Source organism: Maylandia zebra, linkage group LG17, assembly GCF_041146795.1.
Source record: "Maylandia zebra isolate NMK-2024a linkage group LG17, Mzebra_GT3a, whole genome shotgun sequence".
NCBI lineage: Eukaryota > Metazoa > Chordata > Actinopteri > Cichliformes > Cichlidae > Maylandia > Maylandia zebra.
This window is the reverse complement of record NC_135183.1, coordinates 38,768,554-38,795,195: the sequence shown is the minus strand read 5'-3', so window position 1 is coordinate 38,795,195 and position 26,642 is coordinate 38,768,554. Positions and strand designations below refer to the sequence as shown.

The window sequence follows — 26,642 nt, the reverse complement described above, 5'->3', positions numbered from 1 at the left end:
GTAGCTCTAAAGAAAAAGCTCCCAAAAGAGATTTCCTGTTCCTACAAGTAGTATTGTGATATCTGCTCACTGAGGTACACGTTGCTGGTATTAGTTGGACCTTTTTTTGCCAGCTTTAATTCTTAAAAACATGGAGGCACTGATAGATGCACAGATTGTGCAAAGATCTAACCAAAATAATAATCAGCCAGTCAGCTGCTGCAAACAGGCCACAGCACAGATCTTTAACCTGCGTCTCAGCAGCTTCGTTTAAAGCTGCGCAGCCTGCAGTAATTGGATTGGCCAAAGCCTCCTGATTGGTGCTGCGCCTATTTTTCTCTAAATTGTGAGAGAGATTACCAGCTCATCTGTCTCAGATTTCGTCGTAGCGGTTTGTTTTTTTTAACTTTACAGATCATAAACACTTCTACATGTGATAAAAAACGAGATCACACTGGAGCCCATTGATTTCATCGCGGATTTGATTAAGACTCAAACTGCAGCAGCACAGTGTCACAGTACTGCCCAAAAGAGTAAAAATGCATGCACTGAAAAACCGTAACATAAGAAGACAACGTGTAGCCTGAAATGGGAGACCGACGAGTACTTTCGGTAATATTAGGTGACTCTCCGGTAACTATTTGTAATTAAATACACGAGTACTTTTTTCCAAACAATTTCTATCGCAGGAAACGTTATTAAGCCAGTGTGCGCAGTTAATGCTTTCTTTGTTTTGAGTTAAACCATATGAATGCAACTATTTGGAGTTTCACCTTCAAGACTCGGCGTGTTCCCACCACACCTGCTCCTCCGCTGCAGGATTATGCTTTTATTTTGAAATGCGGCAGATTTGGTTGAACCTCCTTTAGGAAAAACCTGAGATTCCTCAGACAGGTGCAGCAGCTACCTGGAACACCTGTTACGGTTTTGCGTGTTTCTTTTCAGGTTTCCTCTGAACCCTCCAGTCGCCTGTCGTGTGTTTACAGCCCGTTAAAGGTTTTTTTGCCCCACATGGTCGTTTCTACGTTACCCGTTACTGCTGAGTAACCGGTTCCTGCTCTTTCCCCGGGGCCTGGTAAACTGTCAATGAAGAAAGAAAAACAAACGAGCTCATTCCAGACATTTTCTCTGTGATGACATATTGTCCCAGAGATTTGAAACCTTTTCGCGTGACCGTCAGTGACGTTACTGGGCTCGTGCTTCGGGATCGCGAGCGTTTCAAAACCCCGCCTCGTTAAATCCACCTGTTGCAGCACCTGGAGCAGAGCAGCAGTGCCGGGCTGCAGGACGACAGCATGGCAGGTAAGAGCCGGTTTCCCATTGAACACCCTGTGATGAGAAAAAAAATAAACTTTTTAATTATTGGGACACTTTTTTTTGTCCAAATATTCATATTTCTGTTAGCAGAGACGGGTCTTCCAGCGGAATCTGCATGAATATTGAAGATACTTATATTGTCTAGACGGAGGAATAATCACACGTGGGGCATCGGCTTTTCACCGGAACAACACTTAGTTTTTATTATTGAACTCTGGCGTGCACTCTGCAGCATAACAGGAAGCATCCTTTCAAAATAAAATCACAACAGATGACAACGAGGGCATACCTATTAACTAGCTCAACACCCCCACTTGCACTCACGTTGTCAGCTTTACATGCATTCCAAAAGAAACAGTTTTTCTTTACTATTTGTTTACACTCCAAACATATATTTCTCAAACTTCAATAACTTCCCCTTTGTTGCTGGCTTTGTCATAACATCGGCCACCATCAGACCTGTCGGACAATACTCCAATATCAAATTTCCAGCATTAACTGTTGATCTCACAAAATGATATTTGATATCGATATGCTTACACCTCTGTCTGTTAACAGGATTCTTTGCCAATGCAATAGTCCCTTGATTGTCCTCAAAAATCTTTGGCGGTCTCTTTTGATGCTCATACATGCTTTGCAACAGTTGTGTCAAGTACAAACATTCTTGTGTTGTTGCTGCCAAAGCTATGTACTCTGCTTCACAAGTTGACAAGGCAACAGTTGGCTGCTTCTTTGTTCGCCATGACACCAAAGTACCTCCTTCATTCAGGCTTACGCAGTAACCTGTAGTACTCCTCCTGTCAGTCACATCCGCAGCCCAGTCTGAGTCACTGTGACCTTGTACTCTCAAATCTTTGTCACTTTTCCTGTAGCACAATGTCTTGTCTTTTGATTGTTTCAGGTACCTTAGAACATGTTTCACAGTAGTCCAATGTTCCACAGCTGGTTCTTTGAAGTGCTGTGACAGCTTACTTACAACAAAACTCAAATCTGGTCGTGTGCAAGAGGTCAAGTAAATAAGGCTACCTACTGCCTCTCTGTACATTCTGACATTGTTCATTTTCTCAGCATCATCATTGTAGTTCAACCTTTGTTCACAAGGAGTTGATCTTGGTTTACAGTCTTGCATTTGAAATCTTTCCAGTATGTTTTCTACATATCTCTCTTGTAACATTTTTACACAATCTTGGGTTTGCTCAAAATCAATACCAAGAAAATGTTTGAGTTTCCCCATATCTTTCATTTTGAATCTTGCAGTTAGCATTTCCTTCACAGTTTTCAAAACCCTTTCATCACTGGCTGCAATAATAATATCGTCAACCCATATGATCATGATCACTTTTTCTTTTCCTGTTTTCCTTGTGTAAACACAATGATCTACAGGACTCTGCATGAAACCGTTCTCTATCAAATAGTCATGTAATGTCCTGTTCCAGTTTCGGCCTGACTGTTTAAGCCCATAAAGTGACTTTTCCAGCTTGTAGACCAGTTTCTCATCTGTTTTTCCTTTTACTTCATAGCCTTCTGGCTGCTCAACATACACTTCAAAATCTATTGGTGCATGCAAGTATGCGGTTTTTACATCCATCTGATGCAAAATCAGGTTTTCTTGTATTGCACACTGCATCAATACTCTTATGCTTGTCAGGTTAGCAGTCGGAGAAAAAGTTTCATCATAGTCTATCCCAAAACACTGGTTGTAACCTTTAGCTACGTACCGTGCTTTATATTTTTCTGATCCATCACCACTGTTTTTCTTCACATATACCCATCTACCCCCCACTGCTTTCTTTCCCTCAGGTAAGATTGTTAGGGTAAAGGTGTTGTTCTCTTTTAAGGATTGCATTTCTTCATCCATAGCTGCTTTCCACTCTCTAGAGTTGGGTGACCTTGCAGCTTCACTGAATGTCACGGGTGAGTTACTTATCAGTCTGTAACAGTAGTCTATGTTAGTCAGCACTTGATCATCAATGTCTTCTCCTGACTCATATTCATTTAGATAATCTGGTTTCTTTCTTGTTCTAGAAGGATACCTTCTGGAGTTTTCAGTCTCATCACTAAGTGGCATCTGACTGTTCACTTCTGGTTGGTTGTCAGTATCTGGTTCCTGTGAACTGGTACTGGGGCTTTCCCTGTTCACGTTTGGTCTCTCCCTCACCTGTATGTCTTCATCCTCAGATGTCGTATCAGTTTGTGTTTGCTTTTCCTCATTGTGTTTGGTTACAAACTTAACCAGCCTAAACTTTTGCACTTTGGCGCTGTCTGGGAAATAAACCTTGTATGCTGGACTGTTTTTGTCGTAGCCTACAAAAATCCCTTTTGTACACTTAGAATCCAGCTTACCCTTGTTTTGCTTGTAAGCATAACACTCACACCCAAACTTTCGCATTCTGGATAGATTGGGCTTCCGCCCAGTCAGCAAAAAGTAAGGTGTCTGCCCTGTCCGGTTGTTAAAGCATCTGTTTCTCACGATAGCCGCTGTTTGAACTGCATACGTCCATAATTCCTTTGGTATGGCACTCTCAATAAGCATGCACCTCCCCATATCAAAAAGTGTTCTCCAGCCACGTTCCGCTGTACCATTCTGGTGAGGGGAATATGGGGCTGAAGTTTCATGTCTTATTCCATGTTTGTTTAACAATACCTGGTAACTCTTTGCCATGAACTCTGTGCCGTTGTCTGACCTGATACACTTTACCTTCCCGAGTGGGGCTGTATCGGCCAAAAAGATTTCAGTTGCTTGCATTGTTTCACTTTTGTTTTTGAGAAAATATACAAATACTGCACCGGAAAAGTCATCGGTAAACAATAATGCATATCTGTGTCCATCTCGTGATTCTGGATCTATCGGCCCTGCTAGATCCGTATGTACCAGCTCGAGAGGTTTCTCAGCTCTCCTGTCAGGGTTTCTATTCCTAGTCTGGACAAATTTTCCCTGAATACACACCTCACAGTTCAAACTTTCTTTGTCAGTTTTCCCTTTGATTTTCATACCTTCAACCACATTTTGTAGCTTCAGAATGTCACTATGATTGCAATGTCCCAAAATTTCATGCCATGTCTGCACATCAAAACAATTATTACACTTATCATCGTACTCACTTACAGTCTCAAGGTAATAAAGTCTGTTGTGCTCATGGATGTGAAACTTTGTACCGTCTCTGTGTTGAAGGACGTTCCTTCCTTTCTTAAAGATGATAGTGGCTCCGTTCGTGGTGGCCGCTCTCACAGAGAAGATATTCTGTGGAAATGAGGGAATGCATAGGGCGTCTTTCAGTGTTGTTTTACACTGTCTCCCTCTGCTGTCAATCAAGCACACCTCTGCATCTCCTCTGCCTTCAGCCACTCCTTTACACCTGGTGCCATCAGCTAATTCCACACAGTGCGTTCCCGGCTGGAAGTCGTCATTAAATTTCTTGAACGCTGTTTTATCATTCAGGATGTGTGATGTTGCGCCAGTATCCACCATTAGGCCTTTGGTCCTGATGTCTTGTGGCTGTTGAGGTGCCGCGTAGTCATCGCTCATCCGGAAGACATAAGTGTCGTCGCTCTCTGCGTTGTCGCCCTCCTCCGAGGCTATGCGTGCTTCATCATTCCGTTGTCGTCTCCTGCAAGTCGACTCTCGATGGGTGTTGCTCCTACAGTGACCGCACCACTGTCTGTAGCGGCATGCTCTGGCCTTGTGTCCCCGTTGGCCACACTTAAAACAGACTATGTCTGACATGTCTCTCCTGTGGTCATTAGCAGCTGCTGCGGGTCTCACGCTGGGTTGCACTCTCGCCTTCATGATGTTATCCTCTTGTTCCATTAAGCGCATTTTCTCAGTGTCCTCATAGCTGCGGAGTTTCGTTTTAAATTCCGCAAACTTGATTTCTGATTCACTTTGCGTAATGTGAACGGAAAAAGGTTTAAATGTTTCTGGTAAACCTTTTAACACCATCGCTACAAGCAGACCATCACTAAGTGTCTCTCCAGCATTTCTCAGGGCTGTAATAAATGTCTCTGCGCGTATGATGTACTCCGTGACGCTCTCACTGCTTGCTTTCTTCAGAGAAGTCAGTTCGGTATAAAGGCTGATAATTCTTGGTTTACCTTTTCCTGCATAATAGTCTCTTAAAATTTTCAGTGCCTCGCGTCCATCATCGGCAGCTTCTCTCATCACGAGCGATAAACTCTTATCATCCAGGAACTGTATTAACTCTGCATAGGCCTGGGCATTCTTATCTTCGTCGTCCTCATCGTCGTCATCACTTTTCAATATTGTGTCTTTTAGACCTTGTAATCTAAGATGTCCCAAAAATTTTGTCTCCCACAGTTCATAATTCTTCTCATCTCCGTCAAAAACCAACCTTGCCCATCGGCCACTGGGTTCACCAGCACGCTTATTCATGGTGCTAACTTAGCACGCTAGCCCTCACCGAACACGCTGTACTTTGCGACTTTTCTGGTGGTAAACTTTCCCCTGGCGTAGCTTCAATGTTTTCCTGGGCCCATAACCTGTTAGCAGAGACGGGTCTTCCAGCGGAATCTGCATGAATATTGAAGATACTTATATTGTCTAGACGGAGGAATAATCACACGTGGGGCATCGGCTTTTCACCGGAACAACACTTAGTTTTTATTATTGAACTCTGGCGTGCACTCTGCAGCATAACAGGAAGCATCCTTTCAAAATAAAATCACAACAGATGACAACGAGGGCATACCTATTAACTAGCTCAACAATTTCGGACAAAAAGGTTTTTCCCTGTCAGGAAAACTCCGATGTTTATTCCTCAGGATGGTAATAAATAGTGATTTACTGTTACTTAATATATTGTGCTCAACTACTTTCTCGAAGTACTTGTACTTTATGCTTTTACTTCATCACCTTTACTTAATGACCTTTGAACTCAACTGCCTATTTTCCTAGTCTAGGTTATTCATACGAGTTCTAATCAACAGATAAACTGGGAGTTGTTTCTATAGATAATATTTTTCTTTCAGTGTTCAGTCGCCTGAATTACACTGTAGTACATAACAGAGTGTTATGCAGTAATATGTTAGTATTCTGACATCGATTGTTCTGGAAAACAAGTACATATATGATGAGACTTGTAATATTTCAATAGTATTACAACTTGTACTTAAAGGCGGAGTACTTCTTTTCCCATCGGTAACCACTTTATTAGGTACACCTATAAACTCTGTATTTCAGTGCAAACTCTGAAATAAGTTTATTGACACTGTTAAAAATCTGTAATTCAGATATCAACATGAAGGGTGGCGTTCTGATGACGACTTCCTGTTTAGGCTGCATAATAAACTGAGTACTTTTGAAAGCTCCAGGTAATAATTTGCTGTAGCAAATATCCAGATTCAGTAGAGACTGAAATGAGCGGCCTTGGCCTCTGTGGATATAAAAGTCATTGGGAAAATTTTAGTCCCAGTTTCGAGGCCATACTGAGGTTTAAAAGCAATTCCAGCTCAAGTCCAGTGTGTACTTTTGTGAATGTGAACCCCCCTCCCTATTTACACTGTAAGTGTAAATAAAAGCCATATAATAATGATGCAATAAATCAAGTCCAACAAATACTGTGAACCAGGCACCATTCACACACTGCGCCACATCTGACAGCCTTCTAGGAAAGATGGCAGGTTGTGTTTTAATAGCACAGATGTCGTGCAGCGCAGGTTAAAACAGCCGTGGAAGTGTGAAGTGTCCTCATCCTACGCTAAAGTGAACCAGCAATTAAAAGGGATACAACTATGGAAATGAACTTACTGTAGTACCAAAGAGGAATCTGATATTCAAAATGACAAAAGTCCGAGTTTTAATGACCTCTGATTTAACTGGATCGTGTTGGTGTGGTGCACTAATGCTTACAAAACATTAACCATGGAGCAAAAAGTCTGTTTGTGTATACGGCGCCATTTTTATCATGTCATAAAAATATAATAAAAGTGGAGCAACGTACGCTGTCGTCTGAATCGGTCACATTTTCTGGGCTGTTTGTAGGACGTTGCTGAACATGCTGTCCGGTTGCATCGTGGGAGATGTAGGCGCCAGCAGGGACTGACATTTAAGTGAAATTGTAAAAGGGTGCGATTGGCATTTGACTGCTGGGTGGAGGGGATAATGATTTCCATAAACCACATATACAAACACCTTAATTTGACTACTGAAAAATACAGGTGTGCTTGTTACACCAGAGTCAGCGGCCACTGTTGTCCCTGCGTCTCTCAGGTGTTCACTCCGGCGAGGGGATGGCGGGAGTTTTCTCCTATGAGAGTTCAGAAATCGACTGGTGCGAAGACAACTACAGACACTCTGAGCATGTGGTCGAGTCCTTCAACACGGTAAACTGAAAGCTTTTTATTCAGGAGACACTTGCAGTGGCGCTACCAGCCCAACAACTGCAACTCAAAGCCACACTTTGGACTGGTGATCGATTTAATGTTTTCCCTGCAGATGAGCAGCTTCATTTTCTTCATTATCTCTCCCATCATGCTCTACCTTCTGCACCCATATGCCAAAGAGAGGAGCTTGGCGATCCACCTGGTTTGGGTCATGATGATTTTTGTAGGTCAGTCCTTTCTTTCTTTCTTTATTTAAACCAACTTCAGCCGTATGTCTGCAAAATAAATCCACGAAATGTTTTGTGTTTGTGAAACAGGCTGACTCAGTATAGATGAAATAGATATCACAAGAAATGTGTTATCAAGTAGGAAGATCTGTAGCAGATGTTTGAAGCTTCTCTGAACTGACTAGGTTTTCTTAAAGCTTATGACACTAAAAGAAATACTTATTAGTTGCAACAGTAGCCGAACCAGTTTAACCAGTATGCAAGTTTAAATGTAATAACTAAAGCACGAGAAGAGAAGTCAGCTGCAAACTGGAGCTCTGCATGTCTCCCCTGCACTGCGCTTAACCATCTGTGAACGTGCAGTAACACGTCTCACTTTACCCGTTTTATACTTGTCTTCGCCTATAAAATCCTAAAAGCATGAATAATTCGACATCATTCTCTCGTTCTCTCTTCTTTGCAGGGCTGTTCTCGGCGTACTTTCACATGACTCTTAGTTTCGTCGGTCAGATGTTGGACGAGCTCTCGATCTTGTGGGTGTTGGCGGTCGGTTATGCCGTCTGGTTCCCTCGCAGACTCTTCCCTTCTTTTATAAAAGACAGGTATGTCGACCTTGTAACCATTAACCCAGCGACAGATGACTGATCTGTGTTTCGACAACTTAGTCCAAGGTCTTTGTGTCCGGCGTTTATTCGTGCCTCTGCGTGTTTCTAAGGAGATCAGTGGTCTTTCAGGATGATGCAAAACAATAACAGAGCGTTTCCAACACATGCCACTGTGAAACCTTATCCCGGCCGGACGAGGAGCCAGTTTAACAGCTCAAAGGTTCGTCATTGTCCCAAATGTGGTGGTTCAGTCTTCACCTTGATGGACACGGGGCTGTAAAAACAGAGCTCCACCTAACCTGTGTAAATATTTAAACTGCAAGGTGCGACAGGCGAATGAACATTTGATGTGTGAAACAATCCCCCTGGCATCAATAACCTCACAGTGATTTTCCAGTGTTTGATCCAGTGGGTTGCTCCTCCCGAACAGCCGAGGCCGCTGTGATTGCAGGGAAGTCTAATCGTGACGTTTTTATCATTTTGCTTCTGTGTTTTTGAATCAAACAGTATGACTGTGTAATTATCCACATAACCCCATTTTCAAAGGCTCAAGAGTCACTGGACCAACTAATGTCATTTATAATATAAGGATTGTTTTTAATATTTGGATGGAAATGAATGGGCAGCACGGTGCACGGTGGTTAGCACTGTTGCCGCACAGCAAGAAGGTCCTGAGTTCAATTCCAACACCAGGCCGGGGGCTTTCTGTGTGGAGTTTGCATGTTCTCCCCGTGTTTGCGTGGGTTCTCTCCGGGTACTCCGGCTTCCTCCCACCGTCCAAAGACATGCAGCTTGTGGGGATAGGTTAATTGATTAATCCAAATTGTCACTAGGTGTGAATGTGCGAGTGAATGTGAGTGCGAATGGTTGTCTGTCCCTGTGTGTTGGCCCTGTGACAGACTGGCGACCTGTCCAGGGTGTATCCCGCCTCTCGCCCTATGACAGCTGGGATAGGCTCCAGCGCCCCCCGCGACCCTGAAAAGGACAAGCGGAAGCGAATGGATGGATGGATGGAAATGAAGTCTAGAACTCATAGATGTCACCAAATATTGTGCTTTCTCCCTTGAGATGCTCTTCCAGGCTTTCACTGCAGCCACCTTCAGTCGCTGCTCTGTTGTGTTGACATGGTGACTGGCTTGGCTGTTGAAGAATAGTCATGATCCATTTGCACTACAAACACTGTGTGAGCAGAGAGTACAGCCCTGCACGCTTCACAGTTCGTTCTGCTACTTCTATCGGCAATCACGTGATCAATAAACGCCAGTGACAGCTGTGCAAGCGCTTAGATGTTTTCCTGTAATGTAGCCTTTTTGTTCTTGAATGTAGCCGTGCTGGACGCCTTGTTGCAAACTTACTGTATTTCCATTCATGAAGGCATGTCTTGATATTAGACCTTTACCTTCAGTGGTCTTTCAGGCCTTTTCAGGCATTGCTGAACTGGCCGGATTGTTGATTTGGCCACTCGTAAAGTTTCTTCACTTGCATCAACATATCTTTGACCGTCACATTAAGAAAGAATTCCTGTTAAAAGCTCCCAAATGATAATTCAACACTGAGACTCGACTCCAGTTCTTATATCTGCTGAATTTGTCACGACGTAGCCGAGAAACCAGCCTCACCTGGTTCACCTGCTTGTCAGCTACTTGTCCAGTTACTCACGAGCCTCTGACGACAGCGGCCGCGTATAAAAATGGCAGGACTTTGGTTCAAACTGTCCAACTAAACCTGAAAGTCCACGTTTGAATGTTTTATTTAAAATCTGCATTTAAAAGCTGCATCCTTGTCCACAAACGTGCAGCCCTGACTGTAAGTCACAGAGCTCAGGTGAATGAGTGCACATCGCTGCTCCTGATCCTAAAGAAACAGTTTTTATTCAGGACTTTTTCTGCAAATTCTGTCTTTTATGAATGTATACAAAGACAAATTCTGTTAAAAGGCAGAGTTGGGAATTAGCTGTCGAGTGTAGCAGGAATCCACATACAACACAAAATTACTTTTGGACCTGCGTTTATCAGGTAATCACAACTTTAGATAAAAAGGCCTCCCAGTTATTGCACACGAAGAATGCTCAATGACGAGTTTATTTATTAGAAGTGTGAGTATAGGGAGGACAACCTGTTTTTCAGGTTTTCTTTCATGGTTTGCTAGACTGCTGTAACAATCATGTTTATTCACTTTGCACCCATCCAAACCAGCCTCACAGAATGCTTTACACAAAGCATGTGGTGAAATCAAACCCGTGAGTCCGTACGGGCTGGAGTACGATGCCAAAATAAAACTAAACGTCTGTTTCAAGTCTGCTTCAGGTGCGTGTTTATTTCCGTCTCTGTGCGCTCCAACGCAGATCCACGTTTTCAAAGCTCGTCCTGGTGATCACGGTCATCAGCTCGGTGTCGTCATTCGTCAAACCTACGGCCAACGCCTACGCGTTAAACTGCTTCGGCCTCCATCTGCTTTACACTCTGATTATGGAGATGAAATGGTAAGAAAAAGACACGTGAAAACCTGATTGTGCACTTTGCCGTTTGATTTCCTGCGATCATCCATTTTCCGTCATTCTCAGCTGCACTGACCAGAAGGCTCTGCGACTCGCCAAGCTGTCGATCGCTCTGTGGGTGCTCGCCATCTCCTGCTGGCTCGGTGACCGCTTTGGCTGCAGCTTCTGGCAGAGGATCAACTTCTGCTACCTGCATGGTTTTTGGTAAGTCCTGGCTTCCCGTTCATTTCTTTTATTTCTTTATCTTCACTTGTCTGCATGTTTGTTTCATATCAACAAGATGAATTACTGTCTTGATGCATGCTCAATCATCCAGGTCAGTAAATCCCAAAAAGTTGATTCTGTTGTCAGTGGGAGAAACGTTTCGTCATACAGGGGACGTCTTCAGTCTCAGCTGACTGCAGGTTTCCAACCTTTTAAACAGGACATTTGCATAATGACTGAAACCAGCCCACTGAAGGAACGATGGGCTGTGAGCTCAGTTCCTCGATCATCAATCAAGAGATGCACCCTTAGGCCCCTCCTCCATTCAGAGATGGTCTTTCCCTTTTCACATTAATGGCCTCCTTGACTCCGCGCTCAAACCAGCGTTCCTCCCTGTCCAGGATGTTACATCCTCCTCCTTGAAAGAGTGATCAAGGAACTGACCTCACAGCCCATCGTTCCTTCAGTGGGCTGGTTTCAGTCATTGTGCAAATGTCCTGTTTATAAGGTTGAAACCTGCAGTCAGCTGAGACTGAAGACGTCCCCTGTATGACGAAACGTTTCTCCCACTGAAAACGTCCTGATGAACAGAATCAACATTCAGATGAATTCCTGAATGAAAATGAAAAGATGAGTTTACTGTAACATTAGATCAGCGTTTGCAAACTTTGGTACCGTGAACCCCGACCTCCAGTCTTGGGATCGTTTATCCACCGTGAACGCATCATGAACAGGCCCCATTTTTAGGACAAAAATGGTTCGTGTCTTTGTGTTGACCTTCGATTTATCCGTCCTTCAGGCACATTCTGATTGTGATAGCTGTAGCCTACGGCAGCACGCTGATAGCCTACCTGGATGCCAACTACGAGATACCGTACTCGCTGCCTGGACTGCAGTACTGGCCCTGTGATAGATGGGCTGTTGGATTACCTCACATCGTCCTGAAAGGCAACTCCAAGACTGAGAAACGGTGCTGACGACGTGAAAATCTAATTTAACTCTGAAAGAACATTTCTGTTAGTTTACTCAACTTCTGCAATCGTGAAAAAGATCAATACCTGCTTTTCGCCTTCTTACCAAAAGCACATCACCACCAACGTTGTCAACCCCCCAAACCTGACTGACACATATTTTAACACTCGGGTTAACGCTGGACGACAAATAAACCCCGTCCGATCCTGAAAGTGTATTATTTTAAACCATGGCAGGATAACTGAATGTGTACAGCGTGCAAACGAAATCATCGAGGTTAGAAATCCCTCAAATCCAGAGTCAGACGGGGTAAGAGGAGGGGGGTTTCCAAAGCTTCCTGCACTGCAAGACAGTATAACAAGAAAAGATGGCACGTGTGTTTTGCTTTTGCTACTTTAAGCTTTTTAAATTAGTTTAATTTATTTAAAACATGAAAATGAAACAAGACTTGTTGTAATATACAACACCTCTGGAGGGCGCTGTATAAAGCACAGTGTAAATGCGTCAGTGCAACGATTTAAAACCAATAAAGTGTAAAGCAGTGTCAATTTATATATTTAATCAAGGTTAAATATGTTACTTACACTTATGTAAAGTATGAGTTTATAGTTATTTTCATTGTTAGCTATGCAATCGCCTGAAATACAGTAATTAGTGTATCAATTACATGGTCACAGATTACTTTTTAGCCTTTAAATTCATATTTCTAACACAGAAAGGGCACTACTTTAACTGGAAACTTTGACCTTTATTTATCTTTTCAACGCATGATTGTTTTATTTAAACACTTGCTTGAACAGTAAAAACTATAGTTGTAAATTAGTGCTGGAAACAGAGCCCTGTGACTGCAGAGGGTCAAAGATGGCTGAACTTTTGTGGATGTGCACGTGATAAAAGTGCGGTTTTACTGAAACATGTTTCACCTTTTAAGACAATGAGCTTTATAAATCCGTGTGCAGTGATCTTTAATGTTGGACTCATGTAAATGCTCTTACTTTGTTTATCAGGATACAGATGCACTGTGACTGTATGTTTTGTTATGATAAAATTATTGCTTTACCAAGAGGGCAAAAAAACAAATCTTGGCTTTAAGTGCTACAGAGAAACGTGTTTACATTAAAAATACCTCAGTGTGTGACACCGGTGCGCCCCGTCCTCGTGGCTCGTAACCTGCGCTCAGTTTTGTCCCATTTTCAGTCACTAAAATGTTTCAGTTCATAAACTTAAGTTATCTCTCTGAGCCGTTTCACTGGGGAAATGCTGCTGAAATATGACTCTACAGTTCATAACACAAGCCAGGCTCAGAGCAGCCTGTTACACGCCTCTTTGCTCTTTTGTTTTTTCCTTAGGTTGAGAATAGCAACCATAGATCATTTATGTAAACAAATACAGGCATCGTTTTCATTTTAGTGTGCAACACTGACCTCGTGTGGATGAAGAGATGACAGCAGGTGACGGCTTGCAGCCAAGTATCAGAGAAGCATTAATTTCCTTCACGACAAAATAAATTCTCGTGTAGCTTTTTTTTTCCTGACTGAAAACTCTCCGTTCACTTACAGAAATGTTTGTGCACAAGTCGAGGGTCACCAGGATTTAAGAGATGAGGCTAATCACTAATCAGTATGGACTTTTCGACTTCACCATGATATGGGATTTTCTTTTTCTTTCTTTTTTTGTTTGTTTTGTAATATTTGAATCTTTTCTTTTTTTCTTTTGGTTCAGCTTTGTTAATGAAAATTTCTCAGATTGAAAAAACGGGAGCAATAATTTACCTTTACTGAAACGTCCCACGGCTAATGTCCAAACAAAATCCAAAGAAAGGTTAAGATCAGCTGGGTTAGATCATTTATTCAGAGAGATACTTTATGTTTTCTGGAAATATATTTGTGCAGATTTGATATAAATTCATCTGTAATTTAAATAAAGATCTATGTTACCTGAGTGAAATCTGTGGCTCATTGTTTCTGGTTGTCTTTGAGTCTCCTGCGACATTTCTGGTTGGTATCTGAGAGTCTGTGTCTGACAGCCAGATGGGATTTTCTTCCTCAGATTTAATTGAGAGGCAGGCTGGATCAGTTTGAGTGGAGGGAGACGAAGAGGAGGCACCAGCTTGGTGAGAGAGTGGTGACCTTCTGTCTGGCCGAGGCCCCGGTAATCTCACTTCAAAGTCCGAGCACCGCAGAGACTTGACTGTGGTGAGCCTTCATTCCCATCTGTATGAAAGAAGAAGAAAAAACAGTTTTCTTTGTCAGATGAAACATGACATGGACATCTGAGGCAAAGTAATGTGACCTGTTGAGCCAGGGGTAACATGCATTTGTCGACTGAAATGCAAACTGTCAGGATTTTTGATTAGTATGTTAAAAGTGTTATAAATGCAGGGCTCCAATGTTCCCATGTTTATTATTACCACATCACATGATATTAGTACTTCTACACTAAGGGGTCACGTGCCAGAGTGGCTGATTAAACGAGAGAAAGAATGTATGCAGGAAGTGAGATACGAGCCAAAGATGAGACGGAAAAAAAGAAATCAGGAGAGCGAGTGTGACCTTCTGAACAGGAAGCCAGAAGTCTGTTTCCTCACTGGGTCCTTGGGAGCCATGAGTGTATTTTAAAAACACTACATTTATTTGATGGTTCTGACAATGTTGAAGAGATTGTGAGTTTGTGGGTCTCAGTGACATAAACGCTGAAGAAGTGTGTTATTGAGCTTTTCTGTTTCGTGTTTTTGCAAATAACCTCCAGGAGTCGTCATTTACAACAAAGATAATGTTCCTTACAAAAAGCGATCACTTTATACAAAAGAACTGAGAATCAAAAGTAGCTCATGCCTTCCTCCATCAGCCCAAACCGCTGCTTGTCTGTCTGTCTCTCTGTGTTACCTTGTGTTGGACTGGTGCACCACACCTCTTGCACTAGAAACTGGAAGAGGGTTCCCAGGCGATTTAAAAAAAAATAGAGGGATCTATTGAAGTATCATGGTTTTCCAATATAATTTTATAAGTTTCATATAGTGTTGAGTGTTTGTGATGTCAGATTGGAAGTGAATGGGAGTAGAAAGAAGAGCACAGAAGAACTGGGCGGAAGGCGGAAACAAAATCTGCAATATGTTGGATAATTTTCAGCATTTCACTTTGGGAATACACTCACTGGCCTCTTTCTGGGTACACCTCACTGGTACCAGGCAGGCTCCTGAATTCTTCATGGTACAGATTTAACACCATGCTGGAAACATTATTCATTTTGGTCCATGTTGACATGATGGCATCACATTGTTACGTCGACTATCAAAATCGTCGATGACTAATTTAATAGTCGAGGCGTCGTTTGAAGCTTTGTAAGATCCCAAAAGACGCAGGAATAAGTAGCAGGATTTAAGAGTGTAATAACGGACTGAAACAGAAGATGGCAGCACTGCATGTACAAGGATGCCAGCTGCCGTTAAACCCCGAAGAAGAAGTAGCTGTGTCCCAGTCAGAATTCATAGCGCAGCCCAGCCAGTGTTGCCAACTTAGCGACTTTGTCGCTATATTTAGCGAGTTTTCAGACCCCTTAAAAAAAGACGTGAAAGCGCTACTCTCAACAAGCAGCGGGTGCTGTAACGCAGTCAGTTCTTCTTTTACTCTTTTACTCTTATGCTGTTTTGTGGATCACAAGGTTTAAAACTACTTATAAACACACACACAAAGTAACTCCACCAGAGTGCCTATTTCGGGTCACTTTTGCCGGTCCAAGCCCGGGTAAAGGAGCAGGGTTGGAATTGTGACATTAAAAAAAAAAACAATAATTGCTAAAAGAAATTTAATTTGTAGTTCTAAATAAACTCTAAATGCATTTAGGACGTTTTTTACTCACTTTATGTCTCTTCCACGATGTTATTTCTCTCTCCAACAACATAGGTTAGATTAGGATGACCAATTATGCAAATTAGGCGATGACGTCTTTAGCGACTTCTAGGACAGCCAATAGCGATTTTCCTTACTGAGGAGTTGGCAACACTGAGCCCAGCTCAGTTTCCAACAATGCGGCAGCTAGTTAGTTTTAATGTTACTCTTATTATTCTTTCTGGGTCACAAAATAAACGTTTAACATATTTTCAGGCGAGAATGTAGCTGTGTAAACCTCAAATATCTGCTCAGTTTATCAAGACACCACATATTTTCAAAAGCGCTCCGACGTTTTCGGAGACGTCTGTTACCCACTAGCTCGATAGCTAGGCGGGGGCAAGGTCACTAGAGCGGTGAGAACACCGGACTCCCGGCAAATCGTTTTCAAACCCACCGCAGTCTTTCGCTACTCAGGTTAAACATGATATATGAGTCACTTAGATAACTTAAAATGTTATTGTTTGGCTTTTTTCAGTATTTTATTTGTTCCTGAGTAAATCGGTTTGTCTGAGATTAAAGTTATAGTTTTTACACAGCTGAATAAACATCAAGCAGACAGCTGATTATCAGAAGTGTGAGATGCTCAAGAATTTACTCCGGTGTCCTGTTATATTTTAGATAGCAAGGAGTTTATTAAACTTCACCGAAACAATCTGCAAATTTCATTAAAATTTAAGGAAGTCAGACTTGAATTTTGAAATGAAATTATACCAAACTTTTTTTTTTAGAGAATTTGGCTATATTCCATTCAACACAGTGCAAATGGCTTGTAACTGAAAAACTAAAATGTACAAAAATGGTCCCAGGGCCTCAGAAGGGTTAAACTATCATCTTGTCTTTATTTTTAGTTAGCACAGACCTTAAACACTTCAAGCTGTAAGCTAATGATAGTTATATAAGAGCAGATGCTGCCGGTGCAATAAGCTGTACTTTTACGTCCAATGGATGATGATCTGATTAGTCGACTAATCGCAAAAATAATCTGTGACTAGTCGACTATCAAAATAATCGTTTGTGGCAGCCCTACTCCACATCCATAATGCAACACTTCCACCCCACCACATCCCAAAGGTGCTTGACTGGATTAAGATCAGTTTTGTCCTGATTTGATTTGAGCTTTGCGACATCGTGAGATTATCCTGCTGGAAGTAGCCGTCAGAGGATGTGTACACTGTGGTCGTAAAGGGACGGACGTGCTCAGCAGCAGTACTCCTGCACCATTACACCACCAACAGCAACCTTACCTGATGATACAAGACAGGATGGATTCATTCTTTTGTGAATTTACACCAAATTCTGACCCTGCTGTCTGACTGTCACAGCAGACGTCAAGACTAATCAAACCAGGCGATGTTTTTTTTTATTCTCAGTTTCCTGTGCTTAGCTGACTTACTGTTTCCTTCTGCCCTGTTAGTTTGATGCCAAAGATCTGCCATTCGCCAAAGATTTTCTGTTTTTTGCCCGTTCTCTGTAAAGCTCAGAAATGGTTGTGCAGGAAAATTCCAGTACTTCAGTATATTATGAATATTCAGACTATTTCAGAATACTCAACACTACTATCCATGTCATGAAATGTACATGCACTGAATACATGTACCTAACAAAGTGTTTTTAGGTGTTATCATATTGTCAGCAGTGGATAATTAACCAGTCTGAAGCACAACCACACAGACAATAGGACAGAGAACATGCACGGATCAAAGGAAATGAAATATGAAAATAAAAACCCAAACAAAACCTTAATACAGCAGCACAGAAGTTGGTATCCTGAGAAACAACAATAATAATAATATGAAGTAATCACTGATTAAATTTGGGAAAAATATAATCCAGGGACGTGTGATGTTTATTAATCAGTCAAACCTGGAAAAAAATAACTTGGCTACAGTAGATAGAAATGAGGATAAGGAGTTTATTTTAAACTAACATATGGCACAGAAATATATTAGTCACCATTAGAATCCTGTACAAACGTATACAGATGTTGTAGAGGCTTTTATTATACCAGACTTTAATATAAAGAAGGCAAAAGGATCAATGATGGACTTTCAGTATACACAGGAAAATGGTTGCAATATTATTAACTGTCCAGTGGGTTGAAGACACGAGACCATTAAGATCAGTCATTTGTTCAGATTCCAGTTCATCGTTAGTAAGTTTACAATGCAACCATGCAGAAAGTCGACCAGAAATCTTAATAGAAACTCAACAAACACCATGCAGAGTAAACATAACGGGACTAATGATTAACTTTTGTATGGCCACCAGCATATTATAGTGTTAAGGGAAATGAAATGGCAGATAAGGCTGCAAAAAAGAGCCACTGGAAAAAGATTAGTGCAATTAATTATCAGCTGTAGTAAAACAGAAATAAAAAAATCAATTAGAACAGAAAATAAAGGAGAGATTGCAAAAATAATGGGAGAAAGAAAGGAAAGGACGGTGGTTTTATAAAATCCAAAGGAAAACTGGAGAAATGAGAAACAATCATTTCACGTCTCAGATTTGGGCACGCTGGGATAAACGGAACACTTTTCATTTTAGGGAAACATTGCACCGGAATATGCGAGCGCTGTGCTGAGACAGTAGCTCATGTTATATTACACTGACAGGAGTGTGAGGAAGAAAGAGAAGACAACTGATTCAAAACCTAAATACAATCAAACTCAAACTAGATTTAATTGGATTTGCTTAGAAATAACTGAAGTACTAAAAGCTATCGAGCAATATTTAACTAGCATGATAGGATCTAATCCTTAAGTGACAGTCTGGTCTGCTCTCCATACCAGTTGGTGGCGGTAATGCACGAAGTCGTTGTTTGTCAACCGCCAATAAACACCAAGAAGAAGAAGAAGAAGAAGAAGAAGAAGGCGCTAACTTGAGCTCCGGTTGGTGGCGCTAATATACCATAACCACACTGATGACGACGACGAAGAAGAAAATAATGGAGCGCTCTCTCTTGATTTCAACATCGTTTTTGTTTTGTTTTTTATTTCTATTTCATCTATTCATAAATAACAGATATCAGTGGTTTTTATTATAATTTTGTCGTGTCATGTACACGAAGGGGAGCGAAAAACGGAGGCTGGGCAGATGCTCCACGAAGAAACACGAAGAAACAGGTAACAGGTAAACCTCAGTGGCTGCTGCTCAATGTTCGACAGGGAGCTGTGACACTGACTGTGTATATTTTAGTGTTTCTCGGTGGAAGAAGTTCCGGTTAGAAAGGGAAGGAAAGGTTTTTAATATGTATATGTATATATATATGTAAGGCGCTAACTTGAGCTGGGGGGCAGGTAGGGCACTAACAGGAAAAAGGTTGGTACAAAGACAAACTTTCGTTTCTTATTCTCATTTAAAATGTCTAACTTTTAATAAATATTTCTCTGAATCTTACACCCAAAGTTTGAATCTGATGTAAAATGTATAGAAGTCCATTACTGTATATAGTAACTATTAAGCTTAATATATACCCTAGTAAGCAATAGTACTTTTTCCTTTGGCAACCATCTGTGCAGTCTGCAGTTCTGTTGAAGAAAGATGTTGAATCTATTTAATTATTGTGGAAAAATAAATGATTTCTGTGCATTTTTTATTTATTTATTCATTTTTTGCATGTGCATTAAATTAAAGTTGACTACGTCGATTAAGCATCACGAGGCAGGGGGGGGGGGGGGGGGTGTCCCTATTTTTTTTGCTGGAAGTTGGCAACCCTATTAGTTGTTTAATATTTCTGCTAAGCTCTCTTTAAAATTTAGAATAGGGAGGATGGTGTTGGTTTAAGTTTGCAGTGTATTTTTTGCATATATATATATATGTGTGTGTGTGTGTGTGTGTGTGTGTGTGTGTGTGTATCAGAGGACTTCATCTACGGGGGCCAAAGACTGCTACCGCAGTTCAAGGGAAGGTAATAGACAGCCTAGTTATCATACTTTTACATCCACACATTTCTAGGCCAAAGTAAACATTTTATAATACACATTTTATACACGAGGAAATAGATCTGTTACTTTAAGGCCACTTGAAAAATGACCAAAAAAACCTATTTTGCATGGTTGCAACGTTCCAAGTAGAGCTTCAACATGCAACAAGAAGAAATGGGAGTGAGGCAAAACATTTTTTTGAGCAATTTATTGAAAACAACTGTTAAACTGAAACAGGCTGTTTTACAGCTGATCAAACGTTTAGGACCACTTGCCTTTAAAAGGCAAAATCTGTGCAAAAATGGGGATTCATTGTCCTTTTCTGTCAGGCAGTCACACTGTCATGACGCTCTGGTGGCTAAGGAAAAAAAAACGTTCCCTTTTTAAACGTGGTCGGGTTGTTGAACTGCATAAGCAGGGTCTCTCACAGCACGCCATCGCTGCTGAGGTGGGATGCAGTAAGACTTTCATTTCTTAAATGATCCTGAGGGTTATGAAACAAAAACTCAAGTGGAAGACCCAAAAAAAGTCACCAGCACTGAGCTGGAGGATCCAACTGGCTGTCCGTCAAGACACTGGACGATCCTCGACCCAAATTAAGGCCGTTACTGGCGCCGACTGCAGCCCCATAACAATCAGACGGCACCTGAGACTGAAGGGCTTCAAAAACAAAAAAACGTCTTTAAAGGCCTCGTCTCCTTGAACGCCACCAGAGAACGCCAACGAGAGCACCAAGCATGGGACACTGAAAGGTGGAAGAACGTTTAAGTGGTCTTAAACTTTTGATCAGGACTGTAGTACCTCATGAAATACAGTCCTGATCATGATCACGTCTGTTTTTCAGATCAACAGTGGACAACAACAGTTACTTCAAGGCATTTAATAATGTAAGGTAACCCCTTACAAAATTAGAGATGGGAAACAGTGGGAAAGAAGAATTCCCTTTTTACAGGAAGAATCCTCCAGCAGAAGCTCGGGGAGGGATACATAACATTACAACATCAGGACAAAATTCAGTTTCAAATGAGGTAAATTAATAGTTGTTGGTTTAATGTACAGTTTTTATGAAAATTTATTTTCCCCTTCTTTCACGAGCTGCTGCCAGCAGTTACAGATTTCTTTAGATGGTCAGTTTTATTAATGCATGTACTGCACATACACGACCTCTGAGTAGTTTTATAGCCATTTAGCAGCAGAGCTGTAAATAACGATGTAATTTTGCTACTTGCTGTTACTTAGTATTGATATTTCCTCACAGCAGAAGCTTTCCACTTTGTTGTGTTATAGCACATTTCACACACCTACTACTCTCTATCAAAATATAGTCAAAGTGCTAAAACCACAGTTATGTACCAGCAGATAATGATCATTTTACCAAACACAGACATTTTGCTGTTACTTTTATTGCTGTGCATATTAACGAGCTTAGCTCTCATATTCTGGATCGTACTAGATAATGTGCAAATCGATCTGAGAAGTTTGTGTTTTCAATTGATAAGAAGAGTTTATCTTACTACTTCTGCTGCATAACAGGAAAGAAAGACGGGGAACATAAGTTAGCACTGGATATTAGCCAAAGAAAAACATCATCTTTAATATCAGTGTAGCAGCATCAAGCTGTTTGTGTGTTTGCACAGAACAGTGAAGGTTCGCCTGAGGAGTGAGTGCAAATCAGTTTGTCATTTGTGAATTTTGTCTACAGTTTCTTCAGCTTTTCATTTTCTAAAACTGAATTTCTCTCTCTGTGCGAGCTCCTGCGTTCTGCTCTCGTCATTAGTTGTGAAATGCTCGAGTGTTGCAACTTCATCAAAGGGAGTAATGCAGAAGTCACATATCACTTAGTGTCACGCCTATTGGAACAATATGTGTACGGTAAAAACCCTACAATAATAGAGAGTGACTACATGCACTCTGAGATGCTAATCTTTCACAACCCCAACAGGAGGATTCGAGAGAAGTCTGATCAAAGCTGGTGAGGCTGAACGACACGGGCTAATCAACAGGACAGAAAACTGAATTTACACTAATCCAGTTCCTAGAGCAGGTCCCATGTATTTTCAAAAAACAAATGTGGCACAAAAGTGCCAAAAAGCACAAAATATCCAAGGACCAAATTGGAGTCACTGGGCGGGGCTACCACAGGAAATTCACCACTGATTGGCAGATGCAGTTACTATGTAACAATTGGCTCTCAGACCTGTCAAAATGTGGGCTAGTTCTGAAGACACACTGGCACCGTGTTGTTGGAAATGAGATATATATGAGTGACTGTAGTCGGTCAGAAACAAATATTTTCTGTCTTCAGGTTGTTTGTAACAGAAATGCGCTCTCTCACTTTGAGATATTTATGGGGATAAAGTTGCATTAAAGCCCAGTCCAGACTGCTTGATGGCCCCGACAGAGGTTTATAATAATAATAATGATAATGAACTTTATTTATAAAGCACACTTAAAACCAAGGGTATGCCAAGGTGCTTAACAAGTAACATAGAGAATAAAAGGAAGATAATAGAAATGGGACCAAAGCAAGTACTAGGTTTGCAAGCAAATAGCTGTCACTGATACATAGGAAAGCAGCAGATACAGAACAAACAAGGAATTAAATGAGCATAAAAGTGCATCATATAAAATCATAACAGAAATGTTAACTAGAGGGAAAGGCAAGATTGAATAAGTGGGTTTTTAGTCGTGATTTAAACAGTGCAATAGAATCAGAGGCGCGGATATCAAGAGGACGGGTATTCCACAGTACCGGGGCAGCCAGAGCAAACGCACGGTCACCCCGGGACTTCAGCCGAGATCTGGGTTGGGTCAGAAGTAGTTGAGTGGCAGATCTAAGTGTTCTAGCAGGAGTATGTGGCCTGAGAAGTTCACTAAGATAACTCAGCGCTAATCTATTAATAGTTTTGAATGTAAGGAGTAATATTTTAAATTGAGTACGGTACTTTATGGGTAGCCAGTGCAAGCCAGCTAGAATACAGCAAAATTTCCTGGTACCAGTCAAAAGGCGGGCTGCTGCATTTTGGACTGTTTGCAGTCTAAGAAAAAGAGAAGAGGGACGACCGTAGTGCAAGGAGTTACAATAATCCAACCTGGAGGTCACAAAAGTGTGAATAAGCTTCTCCAGGTCCTCATGCAGAACATAATGCCTAGCCTTAGAGATAAGGTGCAGTTGGTGGAAGCTAGATCTCACTACAGCAGACATTTGCTTATCGAGTTTGAGCGAGCTATCCACCAGTACACCCAAGTTACTGACATAGTCACAGGAAGAGCTAGCAAAGGAACCCAGGGCAGCACAGAGTTCGACACAAGGGATTTTACTGTTGAACACCACAGTCTCAGTCTTCTTATCGTTTGAAACGAGGGAATTACTCAGGAACCATTCTTTGACCTCCCGCATGCATTCTTGAAAGTAGTGCAGGGACACAGCAAGGTCGTCAGTAAGTTCAAAATAGATCTGTATGTCGTCGGCGTAACAGTGGAAGGCGATATTGTATTTTTCAAAGATTGCACCTAGAGGGAGCAAATACAACGAGAAGAGAATAGGGCCTAAAACTGATCCTTGAGGTACACCGCAGCAGACTGGTGCAGAGGAAGTGGAGAAGGTGCCTAAGTTAACTGATAAGGATCTATCAGCAAGGTATGATTTAAACCAGTCGAGGGCAGTGCCTCTAATACCCACAGTGTGCTCAAGTCTTAATAATAAGATGTTATGGTCCAGCTCATCAAAAGCCAAAGAGAGGTCCAATAAAACTAGGATCATAGAGCGTCCAGTATCAGTAATTACAAGAATATCATTAAGAACTCTAACCAACGCTGTTTCAGTGCTATGCAATGGCTTAAAAGCAGATTGAAATTTCTCAGCAATATTGTTCGTGTCCAAGTACGCCTGGAGCTGGGAGAGAACTAGTCTCTCCAGGATTTTTGGCAAGAACGAAAGCTTAGAGATCGGTCTGTAGTTTAAAAGGTCATAACAGTCAGAGTTTCTTTTTCTAAGAATCGGGTGGACTACAGCATGTTTAAAGGCCAAAGGAACACAGCCTGAGAGCAAGGAAAGGTTCATAAGAAATAGGATACTAGGTCCAATTACATCACAACAGTCCTTAGCTATGCGAGATGGAAGAATGTCAAGCACAGTATTGGTGTTATTCATTTGATTAACTAGCCGCTTAAGAGACAAAAGTGATGTCAATATAGCTTCAGAAACTCTTGTATAAATTAATGTACGAACCACACGTTATCTCAGTAGCAGATAAGGTGAGCAGCAGCCATCTTGGTTATTTACAAAAGATCCACAGCATCCTCAGTGTATTTCCATCAAACCTGCCCTGTATTAGATGAATGTTTGTGATTGGCCTGACACAAACAGGGCTGTGTGGAAATGTGCAGACGGATGCCTTCTGCACGAGCTAAAGAAACATGAGCTCTCTTATTCATTTGGTTCCCAGGCTATATTTATTATCCCCCCCCCCCCCCCCCACCTTTTTTTTTAAATAAACAGTATAAGATATTGTTTTTGGTTGTGTGCGAATTTTTGTACAGAAATAAGTTTCCTGCCTAAAGAAAAATTGTGTTTGGTTTCTCAGATTGGCTCAAGTTCAGCTCACCAAAAGCCGGAAGCGATTTAATAAGGCACACACTAAATGGGAGTGGTGAGTGACTGGATCTGTTATGGCAGTGCCATTTAGAAGAAACCTCTCCTCGCTGCAGCCGTGTTGGTAATATCAGATAGAAAAATAAATAAATAAAAGCTCCTTAAATGCATGGTGACTTTTCTTTCCCCTGAAAGTTTTACTTCTATCTTTGCTGTTGTGAAATCCTCCTGTAAATTCAGGCTGCCATGTCTGCTCCTTATGTCTCTTTTAAGCCTTTTGTGGATCCGGATGTTCTCTTTATTGAGGAATCCACAAACAAAGCTGAGCAACCTGTTTATTTAAAAAGGCCCATGCTGTGTGTGAAATGTGTGCAACTTTGTCTTTGTGTCTCTTGCTAAATGTTCGTGATTGTTATTTAAACACTCCCTCTCCTCTTCCTCTGTTCACCACAGGGCAGACAGATAGACAACCACACACTTTCACAACTTACTTAAAGACTAATTTATTATTTTGTTTAGTTTTTTTCATTTCCAATACCCAGTTTCCTGGGAAAATATTATATTTTCAACTGTGAATCACCAGATTTGTTGTATTTCTGTTCTGTGTACCAACACTGTTTGTTATTCATTTGTTACTCCTCTGTTCTCTGTTTTCTTGTCTCCCATCTCTAATCTGTTGCTCTAACATTTTTGTTCACTGCATCTTTCATTTCTCTCAAACACACACGTATCTATCCTTTCCATTCCAGGTTATTGGCTGTACTTGTCCTGCTGATTTAACTATAGTAAAACTCTGTTATCTGTAAATCTGGTGGGATTTTGTCTTTCACTGCATGTTGAAAAGGGGATTTTAAAGGTTGACATCTCAATATAAGCTGGACATGTCTGACAGCCTGGTCGTACTTCTTTTCCTCAAATTTGACTGAGAGGCAGGCTGGATCACTTTGAGCAGCAGGAGAAGGAGAAGGGGAGGCATCAAGCCAGTGAGAGAGTGGTGACCTTCTGTCACAGAGCTGAGGCCCGATAATCTCACATCAAAGTCTCAGCTCAGACTTGACTGCAATGGGCCCTAACTCCCTGAGTCTGTATAAAAGAAACGTCTTCAATTAGAAGACATAGCGCTTTCTTTTCAGATGAAACTTTTGAAATGGAGCTAGTGCACCGAGCCAGTCGAGACATAGTCGTCTAAGCTCATTACAGCCACCTGGGGAGTTGGAGCTTTGGGCAAAATTAAGTTTATTCAGATATACCCTGGTGTATGTGGATAAACTTTTATCTTGATGACACATAAAAGTTTGTGCAACCATAAACTTCCTTTTTGAGTCTGCCCATGCTTCAGACACAGCAGGATAAGATTGCATCAGAACTGGCCATAAAGAAAACCCCCCACAAAAAACAGGTTTTGCAGGCTTTAGCTGACATCAGTGACCTTTAAATGCTTGCTTTTTGCCAGTGCAGGAAGCGTTCGGGTCATTTAAAGCACTGTAACGCATTGCAAGTGAGGCAGTGCATTGAAAGTATTCTGCAAAGTCATAATACTCTGCGTGAATAGCAGCTCCTATACATATTCTGTATTTATTGGATTCATATTTATGATTATTTTCAAATTGTTATTGAACTATCTGCCATATTTTAGACTCTTATTACATTTCCTAAATAAATGTGGTGTAAAAACACTCTGTGTGTCTGTGTTTACTGACTTTCCAGTGGGTTAGATATGAAGCTGTAGTTTTTAATAGGGCAGTTTTTACAGGGCAGGCAAAGAAAGACATTTTTTAAATTTGTAAATATAAGAGGATTGTAAGAGTAAGATTAGGCTGATTGTTAGTGCCATCGATTTTGCGTTTAGGACAGGAAGAGAAATGGGTAAAATCTGAAACCCAATACGATCGAACCCCGATTAATCAATTAGCATGCTGTGCATTTTACAATTGAAACAGAGCTGTAGCCATTGGGACAAGCTCGCTGTCACTCCAGAGAACCACCAGAAAATGCTTTAATTGTATTTGCAGCTCGGGGACTGGCCCGCCTTTGGCGATCGCTGGTTGGCTCCTTTCAAGAGCGCTTCCATTTGCCGTTCTCCTATTGGCTGAGA

At 41.4% G+C, this 26,642-nt stretch overlaps 1 protein-coding gene and 1 long non-coding RNA gene across 4 annotated transcripts; both read left to right on the top strand.

Annotated features, from left to right (window-relative positions):
• Window positions 1-393: 393 nt before the first annotated feature.
• acer1 (alkaline ceramidase 1) lies at window positions 394-14,081 on the top strand. 3 transcript variants are annotated; one of them, XM_004553810.5, is made up of 8 exons: window positions 394-612; window positions 925-1,281; window positions 7,523-7,635; window positions 7,748-7,862; window positions 8,326-8,464; window positions 10,812-10,949; window positions 11,031-11,168; window positions 11,968-14,081. In XM_004553810.5, the coding sequence occupies exons 2-8, from the start codon at window positions 1,275-1,277 to the stop codon at window positions 12,143-12,145; spliced, it is 828 nt and encodes a 275-aa protein (XP_004553867.2). In that variant the 5' UTR covers window positions 394-612; window positions 925-1,274; the 3' UTR covers window positions 12,146-14,081. The 3 variants fall into 3 exon arrangements, with proteins under 3 accessions (XP_004553867.2, XP_004553868.2, XP_004553865.2); XM_004553811.4 differs by lacking the exon at window positions 394-612 and adding an exon at window positions 7,295-7,378 and having other exon boundaries at window positions 630-1,281; XM_004553808.4 differs by lacking the exon at window positions 394-612 and having other exon boundaries at window positions 631-1,281.
• Window positions 14,082-18,885: 4,804 nt separating this feature from the next.
• Window positions 18,886-26,223, top strand: LOC101468401 (uncharacterized). Its single transcript, XR_013093841.1, has 4 exons — window positions 18,886-19,152; window positions 19,889-19,937; window positions 20,798-20,981; window positions 24,540-26,223. It is a non-coding gene; the product is annotated as an uncharacterized LOC101468401 (long non-coding RNA).
• Window positions 26,224-26,642: the final 419 nt, after the last annotated feature.